General features: G+C 38.9%; 1 protein-coding gene across 1 annotated transcript in view; it reads left to right on the forward strand.

Moving 5' to 3' along the window:
- Positions 1-26716, forward strand: part of LOC149289951 (tetratricopeptide repeat protein 27-like) — a 154354-nt gene that overhangs the window by 80806 nt on the left and 46832 nt on the right. The window contains exon 11 of the mRNA XM_089490160.1: positions 7546-7612. Within this exon, the coding sequence (XP_089346286.1) occupies positions 7546-7612 (67 nt within the window). The remainder of the gene's footprint in view (positions 1-7545; positions 7613-26716) is intronic.

Genomic DNA, 26716 nt, shown 5'->3' on the forward strand with positions numbered 1-26716 from the left:
TTAAAGCATATCGTGCAGACGTGCCGGCAGCAGAGGTTGTTTATGCGCATCGCCGCTGCCGGTGAACGTCTGCACGATGCGCTTGGACAACCTCTTGCCAAAAGACCATTTGAATTGTTGCTATCAGGCCTACCTTTTTCAATAAAGCATTTTAACACCATAATATTATTGCAGTCAGGTAACAGCACACAATAACATTACATATACTTTTTTAAACTTGAAAGATGTGTTTGCTTTTATTTCTGACATGGTTATCTTTGGCAGCCCTCTAGCTTTGTTTTAGCCTCACATTGATACTTGCAGCCTTTAAATGCTTTACACTTTTAGTTGAAAATGCATGGCTTGGGTTTTTCCATGGCACATTAAGAAAACAAATTTCCACATCTCTGTGCTTCGTTGTATTAGTTTTACACGGGGTTTAGTTGTTATAAAACTTGGAATATTTTCAACAACTCAATACAACCAATGTTAAAGTTTATCTTAAAAGGGCACTTCAGTAATCGTTTGCACTTTAATGCATATAATAGCTAGTGTTCCCTTTTTTACATGGTGTCCCACTTGCAAGTGCATGGAGGGGATTCTGATAAATACCCCCTATATGCGTGTGCCCCGTAAGGGGTTACTAAGACTGCTCGCCATTTACATAGTGTTCTTAGAAGATATTGTAGCCATTTTTCTTGTTGGGGGAAATTCTATTTACAAGTAAAGACTTCTGCTGGAATATTAAAGATGTTTTATTGAATATTATATAATGTTACATCAATATACAATAAAACAGAATAAAAGCTAATTTGGGGCATGTGCTTTTTTATTTTTTACAGCTCTCTAAAGCAGTAGTCACTGGATTTGTTCTTTTCTCTCTTTTGACTAGCCAAAACTGTTATAGAGAGTATAAGACAGCCCTCTTAGTCCTTGTCTTTAAAGACAGAACAATGACTATTCAAGTACAAAACAAGTAAGTTTTACTTGGAATTGTTCCTACAGAAAAATGGTATTGAGGATTTCTGTGGGAATTTAGAGGTTGCCTGTAGATAACAATACCCCCTTCGATAATCAAACCCATTTACTATGGAGTTTAATATTACAGCCTTTAAGAATCGTAACTACCTAATTTAAAATAAATAGGTGAGCCAGAGACCGAAATGACATCTTTCTTTTGAACAAGAAAATCTCGTTTATTGGGAGTTTTTGAAAGGCACAGTGGCCAAATGCTTTAATATGCCTACAATTCCATTTCTCCAAGTAAAAGATCATGTGAAACCTGTTCTTTAGACATTTTCTGAACAAGTTAACATTCAAACACAATCAAATCTCCCCATTTTCTTCATTGACCTTGTAAGGCTTAAATGAATGAAAAGAAAGTGTGATTAAAAACAGAATAATGGATGGTATATTTATAACATGCCTTCTTTGTACTTTGTTAAAATATTGGTTTATAACATACAATTTGATGGCACTCTTCCTTTCCTGTTATGCCTATGTTTGATGTAAATGATCACATAATGCAAGACATGATACAATTTTATAAAAGTCTGTTTTGGGGCAAACATATCAACAATCACTATGGCAACATATGGAATGGTACTGGCTTGATCCCCTATAGTGGGCAGATTTTCTAGAACAACATTTTAAATGTCAGTGTAAGAATGGATGGACCGTTCTTGCTGATAGTTCCAAATGTAGGACTTTGCTCAAGAATGGCTTGATAGTCCCCGCCATCTTCTCCATAACTTTCTCTGAGAAGTTTTTGGTTGTAGGTACATTATACATACTGGGTTGAAACCAAATAGCATTATTAAAATTTTTCAATTGAACTTGGATAAAATCCTAAGATAAAAAGATCATCATGAGGGTATTTGCATTGCTTGTGACTACTTATCAAAGTAAAATGTTTTTCCTACGCAAAATCATATTGGGTAGCCTCATCTGAAAATCATGACGCTATCAGCAAATATGATGAAGCATGGATGACTGCGTGTATTTACATCATTTACATCATAATCAAAATAGATATAGTCATATTGGTCCGAGTGATGATGGAAGTGGGCACCCTTTATTGGACCAGCATAAGCAAAGTTGAAAACACATAGACATCTTAAGTCCAGAGGAGTTTATAGGTATTTACAGAGAGTTCAACAGTGTAGACCAATGCAGGAAAAGGACACTAGGGCTGGTCATTTATAATGCACAGTAATATCACAAAGTAAAATGTTTGACCCCTGAGAAAGTACTTGAAATATTTAAAATGGACTGCTATTTTGCATTCCTAATTTGATTAGCAGTGATGTAATGTCTTAATTTCATCATATGTGTGAGAAGCATGCTACCACCAGCTAAGCGTTCTTATGTAAGGAGAAGGATAACTTCCCAAGAGATCCATAACATGACGTTCTTGAAATGCTTGTATATACAACATGCAGGATTATATATACATATATAGAGATCACATTGGCTTGCAGTCGTCTGGTACTGCAGGGGAACCTCTTTTTAATAACAAACAAGGTCCGTTACAGCTACATCAATCTCCAAGATGTAGGGCCCTGCGAGATTGGATCACCGTGATAGTGATCCCTGACATTCCCAAATGATGATGACAGCTTTGCCAGATGCTGATTGCAGCCAGACCCTGATTGTAATGAATCAACTAAAGACTGAAAGCCATTTTTAACATATAAGTGAGATAAGCAAATGTAACTTGCCCTTGAAGTTTAAAAAATGAATAGTGCTGCGTGTGGGAAGTTACATAAATTTTAATGGGAGCCGGCTCAGTACTATTCTTGCAGTATTCATTTTGTCTTTTCTTTGATAATGGTTAGTTACAGGGTTTAACAGCTTGGGTCTTTTCTAATTGTTCAGAATTGAGAAAGTATTTACATTTTTTTTTTAAAGGAACGTGGAAAGGTAGATGGTCATGGTGAGCTCTTCTGTCAAATGTATCATGCTTTGAGTGTTAGAGCATTTGCATTCTTGAATGTCTCACGTTGTACAGATTATTGAAACTTCAATCAATGACGTGTAATCTGGAATTGAATTAAAGGTGCTGTTCCACATATTCTGCTGAATTTACCACTTTTAGAACTAAATTAGAAATGCGACATTACAAATTGAATTGGATTTCTACAACAATGGAGGACACATCTTAAATTTGGATATAAATATTACATACATTAACAAATCAAACCATTTGTTCATAGCTATGTTAAAGAGAAGTAATCACGTAAACAGTGGAATACCAACCCTGACCGAGGCATTCTTATTTATAGTGTTTAAGAATTCCATCAGGAACTCCACAGTAGTACCTACCGCATAGCATATTGCAAGAATTTTACCATTTAGACCTGTTTTCCATGGTTATTACCACTGATTTCTACTAATGATCAATCTGTACATTTAATACCTATTAATACTTAAAATGGGTAGCCAAATAAACAATTTTATTGTCCAAAAGTCATATTTGTTCGTTAAGGGTAGAATTTTTTTTAATTACTTTCATAAAACATTTGTATTTCCATGAAAGCAGAAGGAAAGGTGAAAGGTATAAAAATGTTAAACATAATCAGTGTTCTTGTCAAGAATAAAAAACATTAAAGGCGAGACACACCTTTTTGGGATAGTTTGGCCAAAAGCATGTTTTTCATTTGTGGACACTAGCTGAATGTGCCAGATTGCTGAAAACGTTATCTCCCTGTTTTATGGTATTGGTATTATACGAAGTATCATAAATGTATGATCATGTTTTACAAAGTTAATAACAATGATTTATCTACACAAGAAATTGAGCAAAGCAAAAAAGGAAAATGTAGCCAACACCCCCCCCAGATGATTTATTTTTCTAGATTATTTTGTTTATTACATTTTGATTGTGCTAGTTCACATGTATGAACAGTCTGGGATCAAATATTTTTTTTTTGTGACCCGATAGAATACAATTGCATGAATACATTTCAAGCAGGGGCAGCACTTAACCTTATCATGGCTGTATTCTACATTATTCATCTTAATTAATAGTTGTATAATTCATAGTAGTGACGCAATTCCTTTTTTAATGATTGCTGGGTTCAGAAGAAGCACCCATTTTTAATGGGGAAAGGGCTGTATCTTATCTGTCATTTGGCAGCATCACTGTACCTGTAAAGAGAAAATAAGGAAAGAGACACTAGGTAGATGTTCTCTAGCAATTTTAACGTTAGTTTGAACCCAAAATAATCGAACTTATCTTTAAGGAACATTTTTTATATATATTTTATCATAATAGTAATCATTTCCAGGGTGTAAAGAGCATGCAAACCATGCAGAATGTTATTAAAAGTTAAATTCCATGGCCAAGGCATCCAAACACTGCTTGTGTCACAGTACATGTTTATCTCTGAAATACCAAGAAAGAACATCTTTATCAGGAAGTTGTTCTTGGTATGCCTTTCTGTGGATTACAAACTACATTTTAAAATAAGACAGCTTTTTCATGAGCTTACACTAGTATTTGTCCTTCAACGTCACAACACTATCTGATGTTGTTTTCCGCTAATCCTGTTAGGAGCTCTGCCTGGGAACTCCACAGTATAAATGAACTGGTCTCAATGGACTTTGTGGCGCACTAAGAATTCCGCCTAATAGTCGTCCTAGTAAACCGCCTGAGGGACACTAACATATTGGATGTTGTTATCTTGGCTATTTCTAGCAGCAAACTGTGGTGGCAGGCACTGTGATGCTGTGTGTTACCGTCAGTAGTTCGCTATGGCACATTTCATTCTAACAATATCTGCTGTTAGGTCTTTACATTATTACCAGCAGGTGTCACTGACTGTCAGTCATCGATCTTATTTAACCCATGCTATAAACTGCGAAACGACTGCTTCCCTGCATGGAGCACGATTAACTATGCTTCTGACAGCTCGCTATACTGCGCTATACTAAAGCAGTCACTGCATGTGTCTGAACTAGTTTAGTATCCCTGACTTTTTTTTCTTGTTTCTTGGTGACCATGTTTTTTTTCTATTCCATTCTCAAGTTCTGACTTTATTGGACCACTGATACTTGGACCTCATATGTCAGTTTCATTTCAGCCTTCTAATCAGTGATATATTCTGACATAGTCCACCTTGGCATATGTGTGTTATATGTGCGCACACACAAACACACACACACACACTCTATATGGACAAAAGTATTGGGGCACACCTTTTAATTATTGGATTTAGGTGTTTCAATCAGACCATTTGCCACAGGCGTATAAAATCAAGCACCTAGCCATGCAGTCTGCATTTACAAACATTTGTGAAAAATGAAGAGCTCAACTCAAGTGTGGTACTGTGATAGGATGAAACTTTTGCAATAGGTTAGTTTGTGAAATGTCATCCCTGCTAGATATTCCACGGTCAACTGTTGTTGGTATTATTGGAAAGTGAAAGTGTTTAGGAATAGCACCAACCACGAAGCGGAAGACCCTGTAAAGTCACAGAGCGGGGTTACCGAGTGCTGAGGCGCATGATGCGTAAAAGCCACAAACACTCTGCTGATTCCATAGCTGAGGAGTTCCAAACTTCCACTGGCATTAATATCAACACAAAAACTGTGGCCGGAGCTTCATGGAATGGGTTTCCATGACGGAGCAGCTGCATACAAGCCTCGCATCACCAAATACAATGCCAAGCATGGGATTGAGTGGTGTAGCAGGCTGCCACTGGACCTTGGAGCAATGGAAACGTGTTCTGTGAAGTGACGAATCACGATTCTCTGTTTGGCAGTCTGATAAGTAAGTCTTAGTTTGGCGGATGCCAGGAGAACATTACCTACCTGACTGCATTGTGGCAACTATAAAGTTTATTGGAGGAGGCATAATGGTATGATGCTGATTTTCAGGGTTGGGCCTCTTAGTTTCAGTGAGGGGAAAGCTTAATAGTTCAGCATACAAAACATTTTAGACAGTGCTATGCTTCCAACTTTGTGGGAACAGTTTGAACAAGGTCCATAAAGACATGGTTGGATGAGTTTGGTGTGGAAGAACTTGACTGGCCCGCACAGAGCCCTGACTTCAACCCCATTGACCACTTTTGGGATGACCTCGAACGGAGATTGAGAGGCAGGACTTCTTGTCCAACATCAGTGCCTGACCTCAAAAATGCTCTACTGGATGAGTGGGCAAAAATCCCCCACAGAAGCGCTCCAAAATCTTCTGAAAAGCCTTCCCAGAGTGGAAGCTGTTATAGCTGGAAAAGGGGGGGATCATATTAATATTATATGTCTATACATATTAATGTCTATGTATTTAGAATGCAATAAAAGTCCCTGTTGGTGTAATGGTCAGGTGTCCCAATACCTTTATCCATATAGTGTGTGTGTGTATATGTGTGTGTGTATATATATATATATATATATATATATATATATATAATAAATGAAATCAATATGCAGATCTTGTATCTATTTTATTTATTAATTCAGACTTTGACATTGATCAATGCATTTTATATCACAGTATGCAGATATATTTTAAGTGAGGTTTCGTATACGGATTGTCGTGCATGGTAGTATATTCTTTCAAGGCATATGTTTTTATAATGACATCATTGTTTACTTCTTTTAGATAAGCAACATTTTTCTTTTTATGCTTATGTTTATGTATATGTCTCAATATGTATATTCATACATACAGCTGTTATATGCGTGTGAATAGATATGTTTATGTATGTAGTATTTGCAAAGGTTATTGGTAATTGTTATTAATGTAAATATTCACCAGTCTGACTTTGTTCAGACTGCAGTATATTTTTATTTTAGTACATTGCATTGTACTAAAAAGAGTAACAGAATTTTGTTTGATTTTGAGATAATAAAAGAGTTAACAAAAAAGCAAAAGTATGTGCATATTATGTATTTTTTGGACTATTCTGATTTCATCTGGTATTTAATTTGGAGATGCAGCCAGTAGGTTACATCAAAGTGATTTATTAATTCCAAAATTCTTAACAGTATCAATAAAATACAAAATGTAAGCGACATACAGTACCAACCTCAACCATACGCATAAGTATACGGTATTTTAAAATGGCATTTCCAGACAGGTGTATAAAATATGGCAGTCCTGGGGAAATGGTGTTGTGTTGTGACAAGGATGGGGTCGGGGTGAGGGCCTGCTCTCGACTGTCTATAAGAGAGGGTTACATCAAAGTGATCTTTTAGCTAACTGAAATCTCCAGCTGAAGAGAACATCTAGAAACCATCAAAACTAGTAAAAAGTGTCACCTAGTTAGCTAATTATATAGTAGCTAGTGTTTGCCTCTTTGCTAATTGCATACTGAACTCACTGGCATCGAAGCTTATTAGAACAAAACAGAACAAGGTGTTTGGCTGGTGAATTCACCGAGTGGGTACCAGTAATCCAGGAGATAATGTTTCAAGATGTCCTCCAGATTCTAAATACCTAGTTCGGTGCTATGCTACTTTTTTGTCTGTTATCTGGCCATGTTTTCTTAGAATGCACATTTAGCCAGCTTTACCAAAATGTATTATCTCATAACCAATTATACCACTTTTCTCATATTGCAGCATTGATTTCCAGAAGAACAACCCAGTGCACAAATTAACGGATGAGGAATTGCTGGCATTCACTTCAGTAAGTGGCTTCTTGTCCATGATTTTTTTGTTTTTACAGCGTGATTGGTTTTGGCTACACAAAAATAAGCAGATTCAATTTGTTAATCATAAAAAAAAAATGGAGTATGAGTTTCTTTACTGATGTTAGTCTAATGTTTTATACAGTTTATTGGGATATTGATTAATAGGGGAGTTTCAATAACTATGCTCGTATAAAGAAGGCTGAAATGCTTCGCTAATTACAGCCTCTGCACCAGTAATAACTTGGTTAATTATACGAATGTATCAGCCCTCGCAATTTTTTTATAAGCACCATGCCTCAACCGTAATTTTCATACATATTATTTTAACATAGAAGGCATTTTGTGTTTTCCCCTAAAGCTACCCTGGGTGATACGCATTTCCACAGGCAAGCTGAATCCATCTATTAATGTAGGGGCTGCTTACATGCCCCACGTTGCCAAAATAAACAGAAGACCACTAACTGGTTTTAGAAATGGTCTGCCAGTCCTATATAGATCGAAACTTGCATTGTGCTACAGAATGCAGCATGTAGATTGTATCAAACCAGGTGGCTGCTTAAGGGGATAGGGAAATGGCGGGCACTTTTCTGAATTGTAACTATTGTGAAGGCAGAAGGGGAAGGACTCTGTCCAATTCAGATAGACCTGCATATTGCAAAAAGTTGATGGATACAGCCGAAAAAGAGCCATAGGCTCACCCTGCTTTTACAATGCAGAAAAATGGAAGACAAAGGTCCAATCTCTGTTGGGGTTTTTTCACTCTGAAAGGAAAATTTCATTTTCACCTCACAGATGTCGTCATGCTTTATAAGGAGCCAACTTGATGAGCTTCTCAAGCACGAATTTGAAATTTGTAGAGTAGATGAACTGGTTCTTATCTGTTGTCAAATTCTACGTTTCTAAGTACATTTCGGGTTATCCTTTAAAATGCATGGTTAAGTCAGAGAGATTCTTGCCAGTCATATCACTGATTGAACTATCCCTACCAGGCCCGGACTGGCCATCGGGCCGCGGCAGGGCCGGATTGACTTAGGGGCTAATGGAGCTGCAGCTCCAGGCCCCTACCTTAAAATAGCTATGCGGCCGTCCTTAATGCAGGGCAAAAGCCCGCAGCAACTGTGACCGGGCCCGCAACTCTAGCAGCGGGCCCGCTACTTACCTGGCAGACGCGCGTGAGCAGCGTCTCTTCTACCGCCAGGGGGACGCAGGAATCCAACGGAACCCTGCTGCGCGTCTGCTTCCCGTGTGCAGATCTGCGGAAGTCTGCGGGCGGCGTGTACATCATTAGTTCAGGTAAGGGGGTGAGGAAGGCTGTATGGAGTATGTGAGATTGAATGAAAGAATGAATTAATAAGTATATGTGAAGGAGTGAGTGAATGAATGTTTGTGAATGAATATATGTAAATGAGTATCTGAATGAGGGAATTAATGAGTATCAATGTATGAATGAATATCTGAATGAGTGAATGATTTCTGTGAATTAGTGAATAAATTTGTGAAAGAGTGAATTAATATGTGTGTGTGATAGCATGGATGTGTAAGGGGGGGCAGAGATGCAACAGGCAGGCTGTTTTGGTGGCAAAGATGCCACAGGCAGGCTGTTTTGGTGGCAAAGTTGCCACAGGCAAGCTGTTTCGGGGGCAAAGATGCCACAGGCAGGCTGAGTGAAACCGTCCGTGGAAACCCTCCGGATGCGGGTGTCAGTGTGGCAAAGCCTGTCCAGGTGTTTGTGATTGGGTGTCAGTGTGGCAGAGCCTGTCCTGTTGTGTGTGTGTTTGGGTGTCGGTGTGGCAGAACCTGTCCTGGTGTGTGTGTGGGTGTCAGTGTAGCAGAGCCTGTCCTGGTGTGTGTTTGTTTATAGGTGTTGGTGTGACAGAGCCTGTCCTGGTGTGTGTGTTTGGGTGTCGGTGTGCCTGTCCAGAGCCTGTCCTGGTGTGTGTGTGTGTGTCTGGGTGTCAGACCATGTCCTGATGTGTGTGTCTGGGTGTCAGTGTGGCAGAGCCTGTCCTAGTGTGTGTGTTCGGGTGTCAGTGTGGCAGAGCCTGTCCTGGGGCGTGTGTTTGGGTGTTGGTGTGGCAGAGCCTGTCCTGGTGTGTTTGAACACAGAAAAGAACCCCAGCACTCCAATCAGCTTCCAATCCTTAGGTTACTTTATTCAAAGAAAGCAAAACAAAAAAGCAACGTTTCGGCCAAACGTTGCTATTTTTGTTATGCTTTCTGTTTTTGTTTTGCCCTTTTTTCCTGCTAGCTCCCAGCTTCCTGGGAGTTGAGTGCTGAACCATTTCTTCTTTTTTTAACTGTCCTGGTGTGTGTGTGTGTGTTTGGATGTCGGTGTGGCAGAGCCTGTCCTGGTGTGTGTGTGTTTTGATGTAGGTGTGGCAGAGCCTGTCCTGGTGTGTGTTTGGGTGTCGGTGTGGCAGAGCCTGTCCTGGTGTGTGTGTCTGGGTGTCGGTGTGGAAAAGCCTGTCCTGGTGTGTGTGTTTGCTTATCTGTTTCCTTAATTTACAGTAGGAACTATTTCATTTTTACTTATCCAGAGATAAAATGCCCTCCTGAATTTGTAGTGACTTCAGGGGACAAAACATTCAAGGTGCTGAAATCATTTAGTGGAAAAGATAAGGTATTGTGTTATTTACTCTATAATATTTTTTAAATAATTAGTTGTACTAAATTGTGGCTTCAGGCTTCCCATGTTGAATCACCAAGTATTATGTATATGTATGTACATATATATTTTTTCATAAAAATGGGCTGCTCAGTCTGAAATGCCCGGGCCTATTTTTTGTCCCAGTCTGGGCCTGATCCCTACCATAGGGCCACCTTACCCTCTTTCCAAGATAAACCTGTCAAGGTCAGCCCTTCATTATGCATATTGATGCCAGTGAAGTTGAAAAAATATCTTTCCTGCAAACGCCTGCTTTATTGAATAAACCCCACTTCCAGTCTTCTGTGTCTACTTAAGCTGCAATTGAAGGTACTAGAGAGATTCTGCAAGCCTTCTGTACCAGTTTTTCAAAGGTACATAACGGATCCCCGCAGAAAACACACTAGTAAAATATTTTTTTCTAGTAAACTTAAAAGACACAGACGTACTTCTGTTTCCAACAGTGTTGCAATAAAGAAAGTAATATCCATCGATTATTTTGATAAAATCTACAGAAGATCATATTCCATCTCATAAAAAGAAAAAGAAATTAACTTTCAGAAAATCCTTTGTGAAAGGGAGCTGTGATTTTTTTTTAACAAGGCTTTCAATCACTGTGTTATTACAACTCTACGTTTTCAGCTATGCTGTTGCCGGTGCTTTATTTTTATGTTCGATAACGTGATAAGTCTTATTTTTTACCGGCCCGTATCAGGAAACTAAATGAATCATTGAAAAAATAAGCTATATTGTTTTACATGGACTCCCCGCCTTTAAAATTCACAGCCTGTGCAATATCATTGAACCTATCTGCGTAGTTTCCCTCTGGGTCAGCCAAGCCTAACCAATTATCACAGTCATTTTAATTTCCCTTTATTGTTCCTGAGGTTTTTCCTTTGTACAGGTGTTTGTTACAGGGGGGGGGGGGTTCGTCCGGCCAGACGATTAGTGAATGTTTCGTGTACTCAAAGCTATGATCTAAAGCATACTGTCAGACCGTTTTCTGAGTTAATATTTTTAAACATCAGTGACTTTTTCATAGACTGTACCATAGCATTTGTAAATATACGCTACCAAAAGTTCAAAAGTTTGGGGTCACTTAGCTGTTTTCATGGAAAACAAGGACATTTCTAGCTGTGTTAACTTAATTGCAGAAGGGTTTTCTAATGTTTAATTAGCCTTTTAAACTTAAACTTGGATTAGCAAACACAACGCGCCATCGGAACACAGGAGTGATGGTTGCTGATAAAGGGCCTCTGTACGCCTATGAAGATATTTCAGCCGTTTCCAGCTACAACAGTCATTTACAACTTTAACAATGTCTACGCTGTATTTCTGATCCATTTCATGTTATTTTAATGGACAAAATTAGCTGTCTTTCAAAACCAAGGACATTTGTAAGTGACCCTAAATTTTTGAACAATAGTGTACCTCTACCTCCCAAGTGTCCTTTTTAGAACTCATATTCTTCTTTCCTTCCTTCCGCCATGATGCTCAGGTAATGGAAAATTATATGTAAATTAAACTGTGTAAATAACACACGTGCTTCATATTCTTAATACCTTAATTACATAAACAGCTATATAGGTCACAAAAAGTACCAAATCCCCTAAAACAAAAGTTATCCATGTTTGGTCACTTGTTGGGATATATTGTATGTGTATGTTACCTCTAGGATAATAGATTATGTAAAGAATGGTGTGCTTTGGCAAGATTATTTTATACAACATTGAAAAATGCTAATCTGTTAGTATAGTATGGTATGTTGTTAAAAAGCATAAATTGCCTCATTTTCCTGTAGAACTGTGGAAAACTAGAAACTGACGTACATCTGCTTATGGGCACACAATCGTTAGCGCCTCTGTGGAGTTATTACATCTACCTAGCATCTAAAAGAAAACAACGTAAACTACTGTTTAAAAGTTTGGGGTCAACTTAGCTGTTTATGTAAAACAATGACATTTCTAGATGCGCTAACACAATTGCAAAATGCTTTTCTAATGGTCAATTAGCCTTTTAAACTTAAATGTGGATTAGCGAACACAACGTGCCATTGGAACACAGGAGTGATGAGAGTGATAAAGGGCTTCTATGACAATCAGCCGTTCCCAGCTACAATGGTCATTTACAATGTCTAAGCTGTACTTCTGATTTGCTTGATGTTATTTTCATGGACAAAATTTGGTTTGCTGTCAAAAACAAGTGACCACAAACGTTTAAATGATAGTATTTGTTCCTCTGGATTGCTAAGTATCTCAATATCTATTGTTCCAAAGCAGCTTGTAAGTTACCTGGGAACTCTCCAGGTCAGTTTAGTTTTTCTCAGACAAAAAAAAAACCCACCAAAAGTCGGGAGAATTTCATCTAGTGGTAGCGACAAATAATCCAGAATTACAACAAAAATTTATGCCATAATAATAAAAAAAAATATTAAAAAAAAATCTGAAAACTTTGGGGTTGCTCGTTTAAAGCAAGACAACCTGAGATTCATCTGTCCGTGCTAACTATCTTATTTCTGGGTGAAAGGGGTTAACTTGTTTGAAAATTAGATGGACTCTCTTTATTTATTTTTAATTATATTTAATGTATGAGTTCCTCACTTTGCGTGCTGGTAAATGTTAACAGATGACTGTTTTGATCAATAGCTTGTTGTTAATGCTGTGTTTGTGTATGTGTGCGCAGTCATCTTTTCAGCCTACACGTAGATTGTCAAATCTGCAGGCTGGTTAGATGGTTGTCATGCATTCACCTGAGATCTGCTGAGCGCTCGCAATGTTTTGACGTTACCTGCCTCAAAACTGAACTAGACTCGATATGGAAAATGCGTGTCGTGTATGAGCAATTTGAAAAATAATTTATTATGCAATTTATGAGGCATGTTCTACAAAAAAAAAAAAAAAGAAAAAAAAGAAAAACAGCTCTTGTCATATGGAAAAGTTCTACATGATGTAATATTTTCTTATTTTGGAATCTAAACAGCACAAATTATAAATCAACTTCCCGTTTTTAGTACCAATTATGTCTGTAAAATAGCAATTTTTTTTTAAAATCCTCTGGTTCTTAAATTATGTTAAGATCTCAATAATAAAGCAATAGCTCTTCAATTTGCCTTAACTATTAAGGCAGTCATGCTCTCATGAACAATGTATGAAAAGAAATATACCCGCCACAGGCATTCTGACAGTCCAAGCTACCTGACGTTGCCCTGCTGCTCACTACAGATGCTATATGTGGTTTTGAAGAGATTTTGATTGCAGATTAATAAAGAAAATAAATCAAAACAACCCTTTGACATTCATATATTACTTGACCGTATGATGTTTATGATGTTTGAAGACACTTATGTCCAGTAAATGTTACTCACATTAAAGGTGCTGTTCCACATAGATGTTTTTTTTCAGCATAACTAGATTTTTATATTATTGTGTACTTCTATGTAATCCATTTTAAATAAGCACATTCCATTTTTTTTTTTAATCATTTTTTTTTCTTGTTGAAAACATTTCAGCAGGATCTCTGAATCCTGTCTGTCTTCACTGCTCAGTCTGCCCATCTCTGACATCACAGAATGGGCGGTACCCTTAATCACTCTTATCACACAGCACACCTCACTCAATCACACTATAACACTCACTGCCAATCTGTTTAAAAGTGGATCTGTAGAGCTGTGCCGGTTCACATGAATGTGCATTAACCCCTTAACGACAATTGCCGGTCCTGGCACGACACGGAAAAGCATGTGCTTTACGACAATTGACGTGCCAGGACCGGCACGTCTTTAAACGGGTGCAGAAAGCGATCTACTTTCGCTTTCTGCACCCAAAAAGCGTTGCTGAATGCCTCGACCTCGAGGCATTCAGCAACGCCGCGATCGGCACGAAGGGGCCATCTCTGGCCCCTCCACGGGGCGTCAACATCCGCCATACTTTGTATGGCGGCGGACGCCCGTTTTAAAAGCGTTTAGGAGGCGATCAACGATCGCCTCCTAAACTTAAATGGTGTCGCTGGAATGCCTCGATCAGGAGGCATCCAGCGACACCAAACACTTACCTTTCGGTGGGCTGTGACCGCTCCGGAGAGCGGTCACAGCCGCAGCTGCCGGTTATCTTCGCCATCAAGGAAGATGGCCGCCGCCCTGCAAGAGAAACAAGCAAGTTTTAAAAGCTCGCTAGACGGTCTCAAGACCATCTAGAGAACTCTGGCTCCACTTGCAGGTTGAATACAGGTACTGCATTCACCATGCAAGTCAATGGAGCCCAGTTTTCTAATCACATTGTGATTAGTAAAAAAAAAATAAAAAAATAAAATAAAATTAATAATTAGAAAAAAATAGTAAAAAAACAGTAAAATGTAAAAATCATTTCCCACTGATGTCACTATCAGGGGAACCTCCAAGTTGAAAAAAAAATGTTTAAAATTTTTTTTTAAAAAAGGCAACAAAATATAAAATATATATATAAAAAATATATTTTTGTGAGCAAGTCCTAAAATTAGCATATTAGCTTAAAACAATTCTCGCATGGAAAGAGTTAAAATACTGGCATATTAAATGCCCGTGGGGTGTCTACTTTTAAAAAAGGTATGATTTGATGGGGTAAATTGAATTGGCCAGGTTCAACAAGGTCCCAATTAACACCGGGGGAAGGATGGCCACACATCTAATTTCCAATTAGAAAAATGCACACGTACCAAATGTGGCCTTTTAGTTCCCCCAAAAAATGACAAATTCATGCATGTGGGGTATCACTGTACTCAGGAGATGTTGCTGAACACATATTGGGGTGTCGTGTGACAGCGGCATATACCAGGAGCTGTAAATTCATACATAAAGTAGGTGTGTGTGGGAAAAATACACACACAAAAATACTACTGCAAACTTTGAAACAATGCTGGTGGTAAAATGTGTGCATGCAAAGAGTTAAAATACCAGCATTTAAAATACCCTGGGGTGTCTAGTTTTCAAAAATATATGGTTTTGTTGGGCACACTGAAATGGCCCGGCTCAAAGATGTACCAAATAGGGCATGGGCAGTGGATCCCCAAATGCCAAAGTTCAACATTGAAAAATGCGCATGCCCCAAATGTGGCCCTTTTGCCCCCAAACAGCCAGGCAAAATCATTCATGTGGGGTATCACTGCGCTCAGGAGATGTTGCTGAACACATATTGGGGTGTTTTGTGATAGTGACATAAACGAGAACATTTGAATTCATACCTGAAGTAAAATGTGTGTGGCAAAACAAATGCAAAAAAATTACTACCACAAAGTTTGACAAAGACTGGTGGTAGATATGGTGCATGGAAAGAGTTAAAATACTAGCATTTGAAATACCCTGGGGTGTCTAGTTTTCAAAAATATATGACTTGATGGGGTAAATTGCATTGGCCGGGTTCAAAGATACCCGAAATGGCACATGGGGGGAAGAATTACCAGATTTGGAAAAAATGGCTTTGAAATAGCAAAACGCTACCTGTACTTATTGCCCCATAATGGGTAGAAAAAAGCAAAAAAACATAAAAACATTGGGTATTTCTAAACTCAGGACAAATAGTAGAATCTATTTAGCAGGTTTTTTCATTACCTTTTATAGATGAGTAAAAGATTTTTCAACTAAAAGTTAGAAACAGTCATTTTTTTCTAAGTTTTTCACCATATTTTATACTTTTTTTAGTAGTAAATAATAAGATACAATCAAAACAATGTCATCTAAAGAAAGCCCTTCTTGTCCTGAAAAAAACAATATCTAATGTGTGTGGGTTCAGTAAACGGGAAAGAAGAAAATTACAGCTAAACACGAGCAGCGCAGAAATGTTAAAAAGGCCATTGTCACGAAGGGTACAAAAAGTAAAATCAGCCTTTGTCACGAAGGGGTTAAAGGACAGGTGGCAGTAGCTGTAGGTGGTCAGACTGCTGTGATGTAGTACGTAAGGGATGGCTTTGGAGGAATAAAATGACCTTTAAACACAGTTTGTATGCGACAAGGAGCATTAAAGGGAAAAAACCCTACGTGACGGGTTTCTTTTACTCGTCTTTACATGATGCAGCACTTATCTAGGGAATTTAAGAGGCCCCTAGGTGGAGCAGCAAATTTAAACAACATAGAACTAAAAATGATAAAGAGAAACGTTATAACATTAGAATCATTTAGATGCTGGTAAAACTGGCACACCAGGAACTGTGTGTATGTGTGAGATGGATGATGGAATTATTGTTAAACTGATCAGAACTTCCAAAATCCAAAGCCATCTGCCAGGCTTCCTTATGGTATAAATTCCAGGAGTATCCTTACAAAGATCTATAATCTAGATTACATGGCACATAGATATTTTGTTATCTCCAGTCCTGTCTACACATCTATTCTAAACAGCCTCATAAAACGAGCACAGAGGGAATTTACCCATGGTTTAAATGCTGCCAAAATGCCTTCTTAATATACAGTGGCTATTTGGGAAACTGCAGGTAAAATGTCTCAACCATTCAAATCAGCGGAACCCTGGAGCAGTTGCTCCCAGGGAAATTTGGGACAGATGTCATGTATGTACATTATATATATCTATATATATATATAACATACATGGTTTAGTTACAGCAGGGTTCTATAAAAGACAGAAATATGAGTGAGCAAGAGCAACACAAAATCTCACTTAACACAAGACTCCCAGTGCCTGTTTCTATGTGAGGTAACCCCCAGTCTCCAGCTCAACACTTCGTCTATAAAGTGGCAGGGCCAGCCATCAAGGGGGGTTGTGGATGTGTGGAGAACTGAAGCCAAATGTGGCATGTACACGCTTATTCAGAGTTTCCACCATGCATTCTGAAATCCAGCACTCCATGCATTAGTACACCAGAAGAAAGGGCTCATGTTTGGACAACGTGTTCTTAAGAAGGGAATTTAATTACTCAGTAAAAATATTTTTGCAACATCTTAGTTATGCTTTTTCTTGTATGATGTGTACTGTCACCAAATGGATTCATGTGTGTGTGTTCTTCTGTTAATGTGCTGTTTACATTGGGGCTTTTCAGAAACTGTTACTTTAAAAAAGTATTTAGCCAATGTCCCGAAAGCTGATGATCAACAGTGCTATATTATCCCTTAAGAGTATAAAACAGAGTACCACAGAGAGGTGGGGTGGTGGCAGAGCCAGGGTGACCTCCAGTTATGACACTGTGCAGGTCTTTTCCACCCAAATTAGGTAAACTATTCTACATCAAGGCCTTAGCCAAACTGTGTAATAATTTTGACAAATTACAGACAGTAGCTCTTTTCTGGGCTGCACAGTCTAATTTTAGTGGAACGTTTTACTCTGTAAGCTCTGTTAGTAATCGCTCTTTATTTCTCTATGGTTGATGACAAGGAAGTTAGTTGTATACTGCATATTACATGCGTCTCTGGTGGTACAGCAATCAGTCTGAGAAGCTACTGTTATTACACCAAGATCATGGGGTCTAGCATTTTCTCTTACTAGCAACACTGTATAAAAGAAACGGTTCTTCATAAATCAGTGTGAAGTGACAGCAGTGCCTCAAAAGGCTGTCACGTTGACCTTGGCTGCTATCCAGTAAAAAGGCTTTCAGATAAGCCTTCATTTAACTCTGTTGTTTTTCTGTCGACTTCCTTGTGTGCTGGGTGTCAGATTGACATATGAGTACTGTAGATGGTAGACCTCGTGTTTCTCAACGTTTTCCGTTTATTCTTAGCCTCCTGACTGCAAAAACCTCACCCATCCACTAAAGCATAGTTGTGTATATTATAGTACTAATATAGGCATTACTTATAGTTGTCAGCACTGATTAAATTGCCTGCGTTTATCTATGTATTTCACCAATTATTAATGTCTGGCTGGAATAAAGTCATCACATTGGACCATTGTTGTACAACTGAGGTCCTGTCCTCTATATGCTGTTCTCCCCAGGTCCTTAGTTCTTGGAACTCTAGTGGGTAGGATGTATCTTGCTTAAAGTTTGCATAACAAAGGTATCATGATAACTATGATATTAGTAACCAGTATACTAAATCCCAGACATAGATCTGGTTTCATTAGGGATAGTGTAAGCACGTTCCAAATCAATTTTCTGGCAGATGCATGAATACCATCAAAGAGATGACATTGGCTTTTATGTGATCACTTCTAATATTTCAAAGAGAGTGCTGAGCTCTGTTGCCTCCCACTTCCGCTCTACAAAAGGGTCACAATGCACACTATACAATTCCACGTTTGCTATAAATAGAAGCATGACAGCTATGGGACATGTATTCTTTTTTAAAATGAGCGGTGTAATGCTGATTTATGTGCCGTATCCAATTCCAAAGCTTATAATATTAAAGTGTGCTCTCCAGCTGCCCTTTGACCCACACTGGAGAATTTACGTAGTAGATTTGAATTGGTCTACATGGAGAAGAATACAGACGAGGAAACACTTTTAAATTGCACTAATGTCTTACTTTTTGGACATTTTCTCAATGTATGCCCTGCTTCTGCAGGACAATTTTTCCTTCTGTCAAATCCCAAGAACAGACTGCTTAGGCTAAGCTTAAAGTGGCAGAACTTGTTAGACACCATGTAAATTCAGATTTTCTAGGTGGTATCCAAGCAATATTCTTAAGGGGTGCAGTGAGAAACCAATTTTAGCCCATGACCCTCCTACAGATCCTTTAAATGTTTTCTAGAGCTACTCATTTAAGTCTTGGCTAGATGTTTATGGCAATAAAATACGCAGTAAATAGATTACATAGTGATGGTAGGAAAGAAACAATTTGACCCATCTAGTCTGCCCTTTTTGAATCACAAATACACAACATTCAGTGCCTTGTAAAATCACTAGAAACATAGATTATAGGAGCCATCTGCTTCACAAGTCTTCATGTTTTCTGTCTTGAAAGCACAATGAATATTCAAAAAGCTCTCAATGAGAGAGACAGGGGGAACAGAGGAGTAGGTACTCCCTGGATACAAATGTATCACCCTCAATCATGAATATGAAGAAAGAAGAAAACTCAGCCAGGATAATAGTCAAAACAGTTCTCTTTATTTCTGGAAACACCGACCGGTTTCGGCATGAACAAACACCCTTATCAAGGTACAAGCACAATTAACACACTAGTGTATAGGTAAACCTGTGGACATCTCTAGTCACTCAAACATTCATACCTATTTGACCATGCTGCATGCAAATAAGATAGACAAATACGTATAATCCTTCTTTTGTCTCATGTAGACCAAACAGTTTCCAGGTGAGGAATATGTTATGTGTGTGCTTGGCCAAAGACTTGTAGCCAGTGCTCACAATATAGCTTTCCAAAGCTCTACCTCTCAGGCTGTTTAAACTAATCATAAATTTGATTGTATTGCACTACTAATAGGGCCTGGCAACCTGGCCCATGATTTTAAATTATACCATATTCAGGCAACCCCTTGTTGGACAGCACTCAGGGCCGGACTGGGACTGAAAAGCAGCCCTGGAAAAATTTGGAGACCAGCCCCATATAGTTTATCTCACGGTGAAGCTCTTATACCCACACGCACCCCTTATACACACCCGAGTCACAGTATGTGCCATTCTTTTTATTTCATTATTTGTATTAAAATGCCAGAAAGCAAAAGTGTTAAAAGGCCCTAATAAATGAAATACATTACACATAATGGGATCAAAACATTTACTACTGCGAACATTTTTAGATGAAAAAGTTCCATTTTATTCAGTGGAACAAAACACTGATCACATTATTCTTCACGATATTCTGGTAAGAAACTTTTATTTCTTTATTAATTCATGTAGACTATTTTTTTCCATATTTAATAAAAGCTATGATTGAGACATGTTTGGTTTTTATTTCCTTTCATTTGACAACCTACCCCTGAGTTATGCACCTCTGCCCCCAGGCTTGCCACTCTGCCCCCCTGATATGCCTTCTAACCCCCTATATGCCACTCTGCCTCCAGAAATGCCTTATACCCCCTATATGCCACTCTGTCCCATGATATGCCTTCTAACCCCCTATATGCCACTCTGACATATAGGAGGTTAAAAGGCATATCATGGGACATTTTTGTTTACTTTATATGGCAAGCCGATCCAGCTTGCCATAATAAATAAAAAATAATATATGCCACTCTGTCCCATGATATGCCTTCTAACCCTCTATATGCCACTCTGCCATATAGGGGGTTAAAAGGCATATCATGGGACAGAGTGGCATATAGGGGGGTATAAGGCATTTCTGGAGGCAGAGTGGCATATAGGGGGACACACTTACATACACACACATGCCGATTTTTTTTTGTTTTTAACAAATACAAAAAACATTATACAGTACAAAAAATACATTATTTTACTCACCTTCTACGTCTCTTGACTTCCTGGTAGCTGGACACTGTTCTCCTCTATGCTGACAGGATGCCACTGACCTGACATCCGGTGCTGCAGCAGTCTGAGTGCGAGGGGGCGGAGCTTCCACCTCACGCTGCTCCCATCACTATGCAGCCATCAGACTGCTGGGAATGTAATCTAAACGGCCGGTGCGTGCTGATGCCGCCGGCCGGAGCTACTTTAAAACTTTTTTTTTATTTATATGGTAAGCTGGATCGGCTTGCCATATAAAGTAAAAAAAAAGTATTGAAGCAGAGCCGGCCGGCGGCATCAGCACGCACCGGCCGTTTAGATTACATTCCCAGCAGTCTGATGGCCGCATAGTGATGGGAGCAGCGTGAGGGGTGAAAGGTCAGTGCGAGGGGGCGGAGCTTTCACCCCTCACACTGCTCCCATCACTAGACGGCCATCGCACACGGCTGCTGGGTGCTGATGCCGGCCGGCCGCATCAGCACCCAGCGGCCGCTTTGATTAGATTTCGGGCAGCCTGGGGGGCAATTGCCCCCCTGCCCAGCCCGCCCCTGGCACCGAGGGAGGCGTTCAATGCCATTTGCAGCCGCTCAGCGGCTGTCTTCATGGTTAGTCTGCCGGCCGCCCAGCCCACGGCCCTTCCGGCCCACCGGGAAATTTCCCGGTATCCCGGTGGGCCAGTCCGGCCCTGACAGCACTGATTGAGATGTTTGTTATCAAGCTTGGATATGCTTAACATCTGGTCTGTAACAAAATTTTACGGGTGTTTTCTCAAAAATCACTGATATGGAAAAACATTGTGTACTTTTTTTTAAAACAGGAAACGAGATGCAGCGAATGCCTCATCTTTTTCTTACAAATGTTCCTTGGCAAGTGTTAGTTGTTTTGTCCTGCTACTAAAACTCTGATAAATAAAAGTTTTATACTCAGGGCATAGGGAACAAAACTACTGTACTGGCCTACATATAAGCCTTACCCAATTTCCTATATTTTTGATCAGGCTATTAATGTGTGGCCTAAATTTTGATCTGTACCATCATAATTGTAGACAGATGTCTCAAGAGTGCATTCATGTTCAGTCGTAATATAAAGCCTTTAAAGTTTTGTTGTTCACTGAACTGAGCCTACATGCTTTGAGTAACAACATGATAAAAAAACATAAAACACCATCGCATCTTTTACAGAACCTTGTTACATGAGTTACCTTCCTTGTTTAGTTATGTCCATAGCAATGCCTACATCTACTTACTGACTCAATGCCTCTTATAGTGATAACTTACCAAGTTTTAGTGCTGTCTTATTTGGGGGAAGAGTGGTCAATTAATGCCCCTGGCGATGCTATAATGTGAATATGCAGGAAATTGTGTAAAATATTTTCATAAATAAAATAATTGTATAAAAAAATTAAACCAAAACAACTTTTGTTTGCTTGTAGTATCCCTTTAAATAGCGCCATAAAGAAAATTAGGAAAACAGCTGGGTTTGTCAAATGTATTAAAAGTATGTATTTGTTATTTAATAACAAAATTCTGTTGTCCTCATGGGAAGGTTTGTAGCACAAAGGACTGGTGGGGGAACATTTTTTTCATTGGGTATAAAGTTGAAAAACACTGGATTTTCACATAAAAGCATCCGTCGGAGTTCTTATTTGCCTATTGGGCAAAAGGCAATGCTCACACTATAAACATAACAAATCCTTTATATAGAATTATATAGAATTCCAAACGGGTGAAAGCACAGCTATGAACGAACACATGCTGTCACCAGTAGTAGTCTGGTCTGTTGGAAGGGAATGCTGCAGAGTCTTGTCATGCTTTCTCCTTTCCTGTGCCGAGCAAGGAGGCCTTTGCTCTGCACATGCTGAGCTAGCACCTGTTCGAGCAAAACTTGATTTCTGTTTATAGACCAAAATAAATCTGTGTCATCTTTTTGACAGTGAATCATGATCCCCAAGCCGTGACCTTCTTTATATGTTGTTTTCATGGTCTTTCTCTATGAGCATCTGCGATTGTAGTTACAAGCATTTGTTTATAGACATAGGCATAGAATTTGATAGAGCAAACGAGCATATTGGCCCATCTCATCTGACCGCTTGGTCCTTGTCCAAGACTACTTATGTTTTTTTTTCTTCTTTTTTGAACTCCTTGAAAGTTTGAACTTTTGAACTATTTCCTATTTTGCTTTATCTCATATGGTGCTACTTTACTCATCTGTATTTAGTTTTTTTGTGGTTTAGTTCTCAAGCGTTTATTCTGTTTAAAAATTATGTTCTGGTCCTTTTTGTTGTGGTAGGTGGCGATCTTAACATATGATAAGATCACATATATTACAATACAAGTCACAACCTAAGAGGGCTTAGCTTTCAATAATTTGTCTTCTTGTGATTGAGCTAAAATGTTTTTAAAATCTTAAATGAAATAGACAATATTTATTCAGATTTTCTCTTTTTGTATGTCTTAAACATTTAAAAGCGCAGGCACAAAATAATTCCCCTTTGATCTACCGTATTTCCTCGATTATAAGACGACCCCCCAAAATTTGAATATTAATTTAGGAGGGAAAAAAAGCCTGCATATAAGACTACCCTATTAGAAATAAGTTCTACTAGTGAATATTAATTCACATGTAAACTATGTTTCATATTTTATAAAAACTATGATTGAGAAAAATGCATTTTTTGTTTTTCTTTCCTTTTATTTGCCAACCTGCCCCCAGTTATGCACATCTGCCCCTAGATATGCCTTATACCCCCCTATTTGCCACTCTGCCTCCCTGATATTCCTTTTAACCCCCTATATGCCACTCTGCCGCCCTGATATTCCTTTTAACCCCCTAAATGCCACTCTGCCTCCCTGATATTCCTTTTAACCCCTAAATGCCACTCTGCGTCCCTGATATTCCTTTTAACCGCCTCTATGCCACTCTGCCTCCAGAAAGCCCTTATACCCCCCATATGCCACTGTTACCCTCCCCAACTTACCAGTGCTTCCCTAGACTTGTCCCCTGTGCTTCAGATTCCTCGGTGTCTAGTGGTGGCAGCCGGTGGAGTTCTGCATGATGCTCGCAGAAAACCTCCGCTGCTGCTGCCGTCACTTCCCCCGGGGCTTCTATGAATGAGCATGGGAAGGTCATGTGATGCCGGCGCTCCATCATAGAAGCCTCAGAGAAAGTAAATACGGTATTTTATTATTAAAGTCAGTCGCCACTTGTGTCTTGGGTGTAATAAAACATTGGAACTTGGCAATTAAATAGACTAACGTGTTACTTCCTGGTGTGCCTCTGGAGCATTCAAATGAAATATAAGTGTTGTTTATAATGTGAGGACTTTGATTATCCTGAAACTCTCATTTGTAAGCTCTGAAAGCTTCAATGTACGTCAATGGTGCATATGTAAAGCACGCCTGTCGATGCAGAAATCCCTAATAGAGATACTGGGCTCAAATCAACAACTAGTTTGAACATTAACTGATGTTAATGGTGGTTGAAAATGCATGGTTAGCAATTCAATTTCATTGCCTAAATTGCAATCATGGATTCTAGAAAATCAATTTTCCACCCAGTAATTCAACCAAGTATTTCCATATACCTTTTAGTCTATTTTGTCTATAATTCACAAGATCTGGAGAAATTTAACAACCTTTATAAAGCTGATATCATTGATAAACACTCTGCACATGCACAGAAAAAAGAAAAAAGCATAGTATACTAGAGATTGTTTATTCCAACACGTAGGCAGCAAGAATAAAACAGAAGCCACAGTGATCTTTTTCTGCTATGTTATATGGCACTGATTTAGGAATTAAATAGACTTTATGAACATACCACTCCTATAGAACAGCTGTCCCCAAGCTTTTTGGCACCAGGGAACGGTTTTGTGGAAGCCAATTTTTTGGGGGGTTTGATTCAATTCATTACATTTATTGTGCATTTCACTTTTATTATTATTGTTAATATATTTATTATCTATTATTATTAATATATTTATTATTATTTATAATACTCCATACCTGGCTGTCTTTAAATATAAAACTTGTAAAATTAAAGCGGCAGGTGGCGATTTTTTGTTTTTCGCCCGGGGGGAAGGCTGGCAGCCCACCATCCATGCCCATCTTTTCCTGCTGATTTTCTAATGCATATTGATGTAATGATGGTATTGGGAGTTCATCAGTACACTAAAAAAGTCATCATACATGGGACGCCTGAAGCCACAATTTAGTGCCACTAATCCTTTTTAATGAAATATGCAGATTGAAATAGAGTAAATAACACAAAACCTTTACTTTTCCTCTCACTGATTTCTGGGCCTAGAAAGTTTTGTTCTCTGAAGTGACTACAAATTAAGGAGGGTGTATTATCTCTGGATAAGTAAAAATGAAATAGTTCAATTTATCCCTACAGTAAGTAAAGTAACATGAAACAGATAACCCAATATACACCAGGACAGGCTCTGCCACACCGACACCCAGACACACACACCAGGTAAGACTCTGCCACACCAACACCCAAACACACACATACCAGGGCAGGCTCTGCGACACCCAAACACACACACCAGGACAGACTCTGCCACACTGACACCCAAACACACACACACACCAGGACAGGCTAAGCCACAACAGTTATCATTAACCCCCTTTTATATGTTTGCCCCTTGTGTATTAATGCCCAGGCAACCCCCCCCCTTTAGTATTGATGTGTTCTCCCCACAACCTTGTGTATTGCCCTCCCTTGTGTAGTGAGGCCCCCACCCCTTTTGTAGTGGTTATTGTGATGCCTCCTGCCAGCCCCGCCCTGTATTCATTTATGTGATGCCCAAAAACCCTCTTGTCTATTGATGCCCCTACTGCCATGTGTATTACCCCCAGCCACCCCCCCCCTGTTTATATTGATTTTGTAATGACAAAATCCAGCCACACACCCTCTCCCCACTTCCTTAAATATGGGTTCACTTTCCTCTAACCCCTAGCTATTTTTTTTTAAATACTTACATTTTTGTTTCTCTTTCTTCCTGCTCTCCTCCGACGTGATTATCCTCTCCTTGTCGCGAGGAACTGTTCTGTGAGCCCGTCCCCTTGAGCGTCACGTCTTGAAAGGGGCAGGACGAAGAGCCTCAATGAGGGGCTGCCAGTGGGACTCTCGGTGCATGCACGCCGGCGGCTTTAATTTTATTAGGCCGCTGGCGGAGGGGGTCTTACGACCGCTTTATACCTCTCGGCCACAGCACAGCCGCTTTGAACTTTGTGGCTGCATTTTTCTTATTAGAAGCACATGGGTTTAGATGTGGAATTATTGCACTCTGTGTTGTGGTTATGAGTGATACACATATCATTGAATCAACTACTTTTATCTACCATCATGGAGCACATTTTGTTGACCTTTTACTTGTTTATTAAAATTGCATGTAAAGAGCAAATATCAAAAACAAAAAATAAATAAATATCGAGATGGGTAACTTTCTCAGTTACAGTCACTGATCAATATATCCTGTTTTTTTTGTTTTTTTTAAATGTTTTTCCTTTATGACCGTAGTTGTTCTCATTGAAATGTAGTCAGAGCTATGCTCATGCATTGTTTAGAAGAAGGCACACATTAAGAGCAACTTTTCGTTAAAAAAAATGTTTTGCAGACAAATACGTATTAATGTGCATTTTGCAATCACTAAATTTGAGCAATTTATGTATAAAAACATTTTGAATGATTCATTTTAATATGCTTAAAAACAACTTTTTTCCTCTCTTACAAACTATATTGGCTCTGTTAGTTGGGCAACTGACAGTGACCATCCCATGGTGTGGAAATCCTTCTTTCCTGTCATGATGGAGAAACGGAAGCATATCTGGGATCAATTAATGTGTCAAAGTAGACACCCAAAACTGGAAGTAATGTTTGTCTGGAGAAGCCTAGATAATCTCTCTAATCCCTGTAGATGTACCATTTTCCACAAAGTTTGGTTAGAACTTTAAATATAAATTATGATGTAATATATTTTGATGAGAGTCAAGCCTGTATTTACACTGCATTACGCACATGTGAGTATAAATTACTATGTGTAATCATCCAATTTGCCGACATCAAAGGGCATCGCTCTGTTAGCTTACCCATGGGCAGTATCACCTGG

This window comes from Sceloporus occidentalis, unplaced genomic scaffold (assembly GCF_023333645.1).
Source record: "Sceloporus occidentalis isolate IW3139 unplaced genomic scaffold, rSceOcc1.0.p SCAF_42, whole genome shotgun sequence".
In the NCBI taxonomy this organism is placed as follows: domain Eukaryota; kingdom Metazoa; phylum Chordata; class Lepidosauria; order Squamata; family Phrynosomatidae; genus Sceloporus; species Sceloporus occidentalis.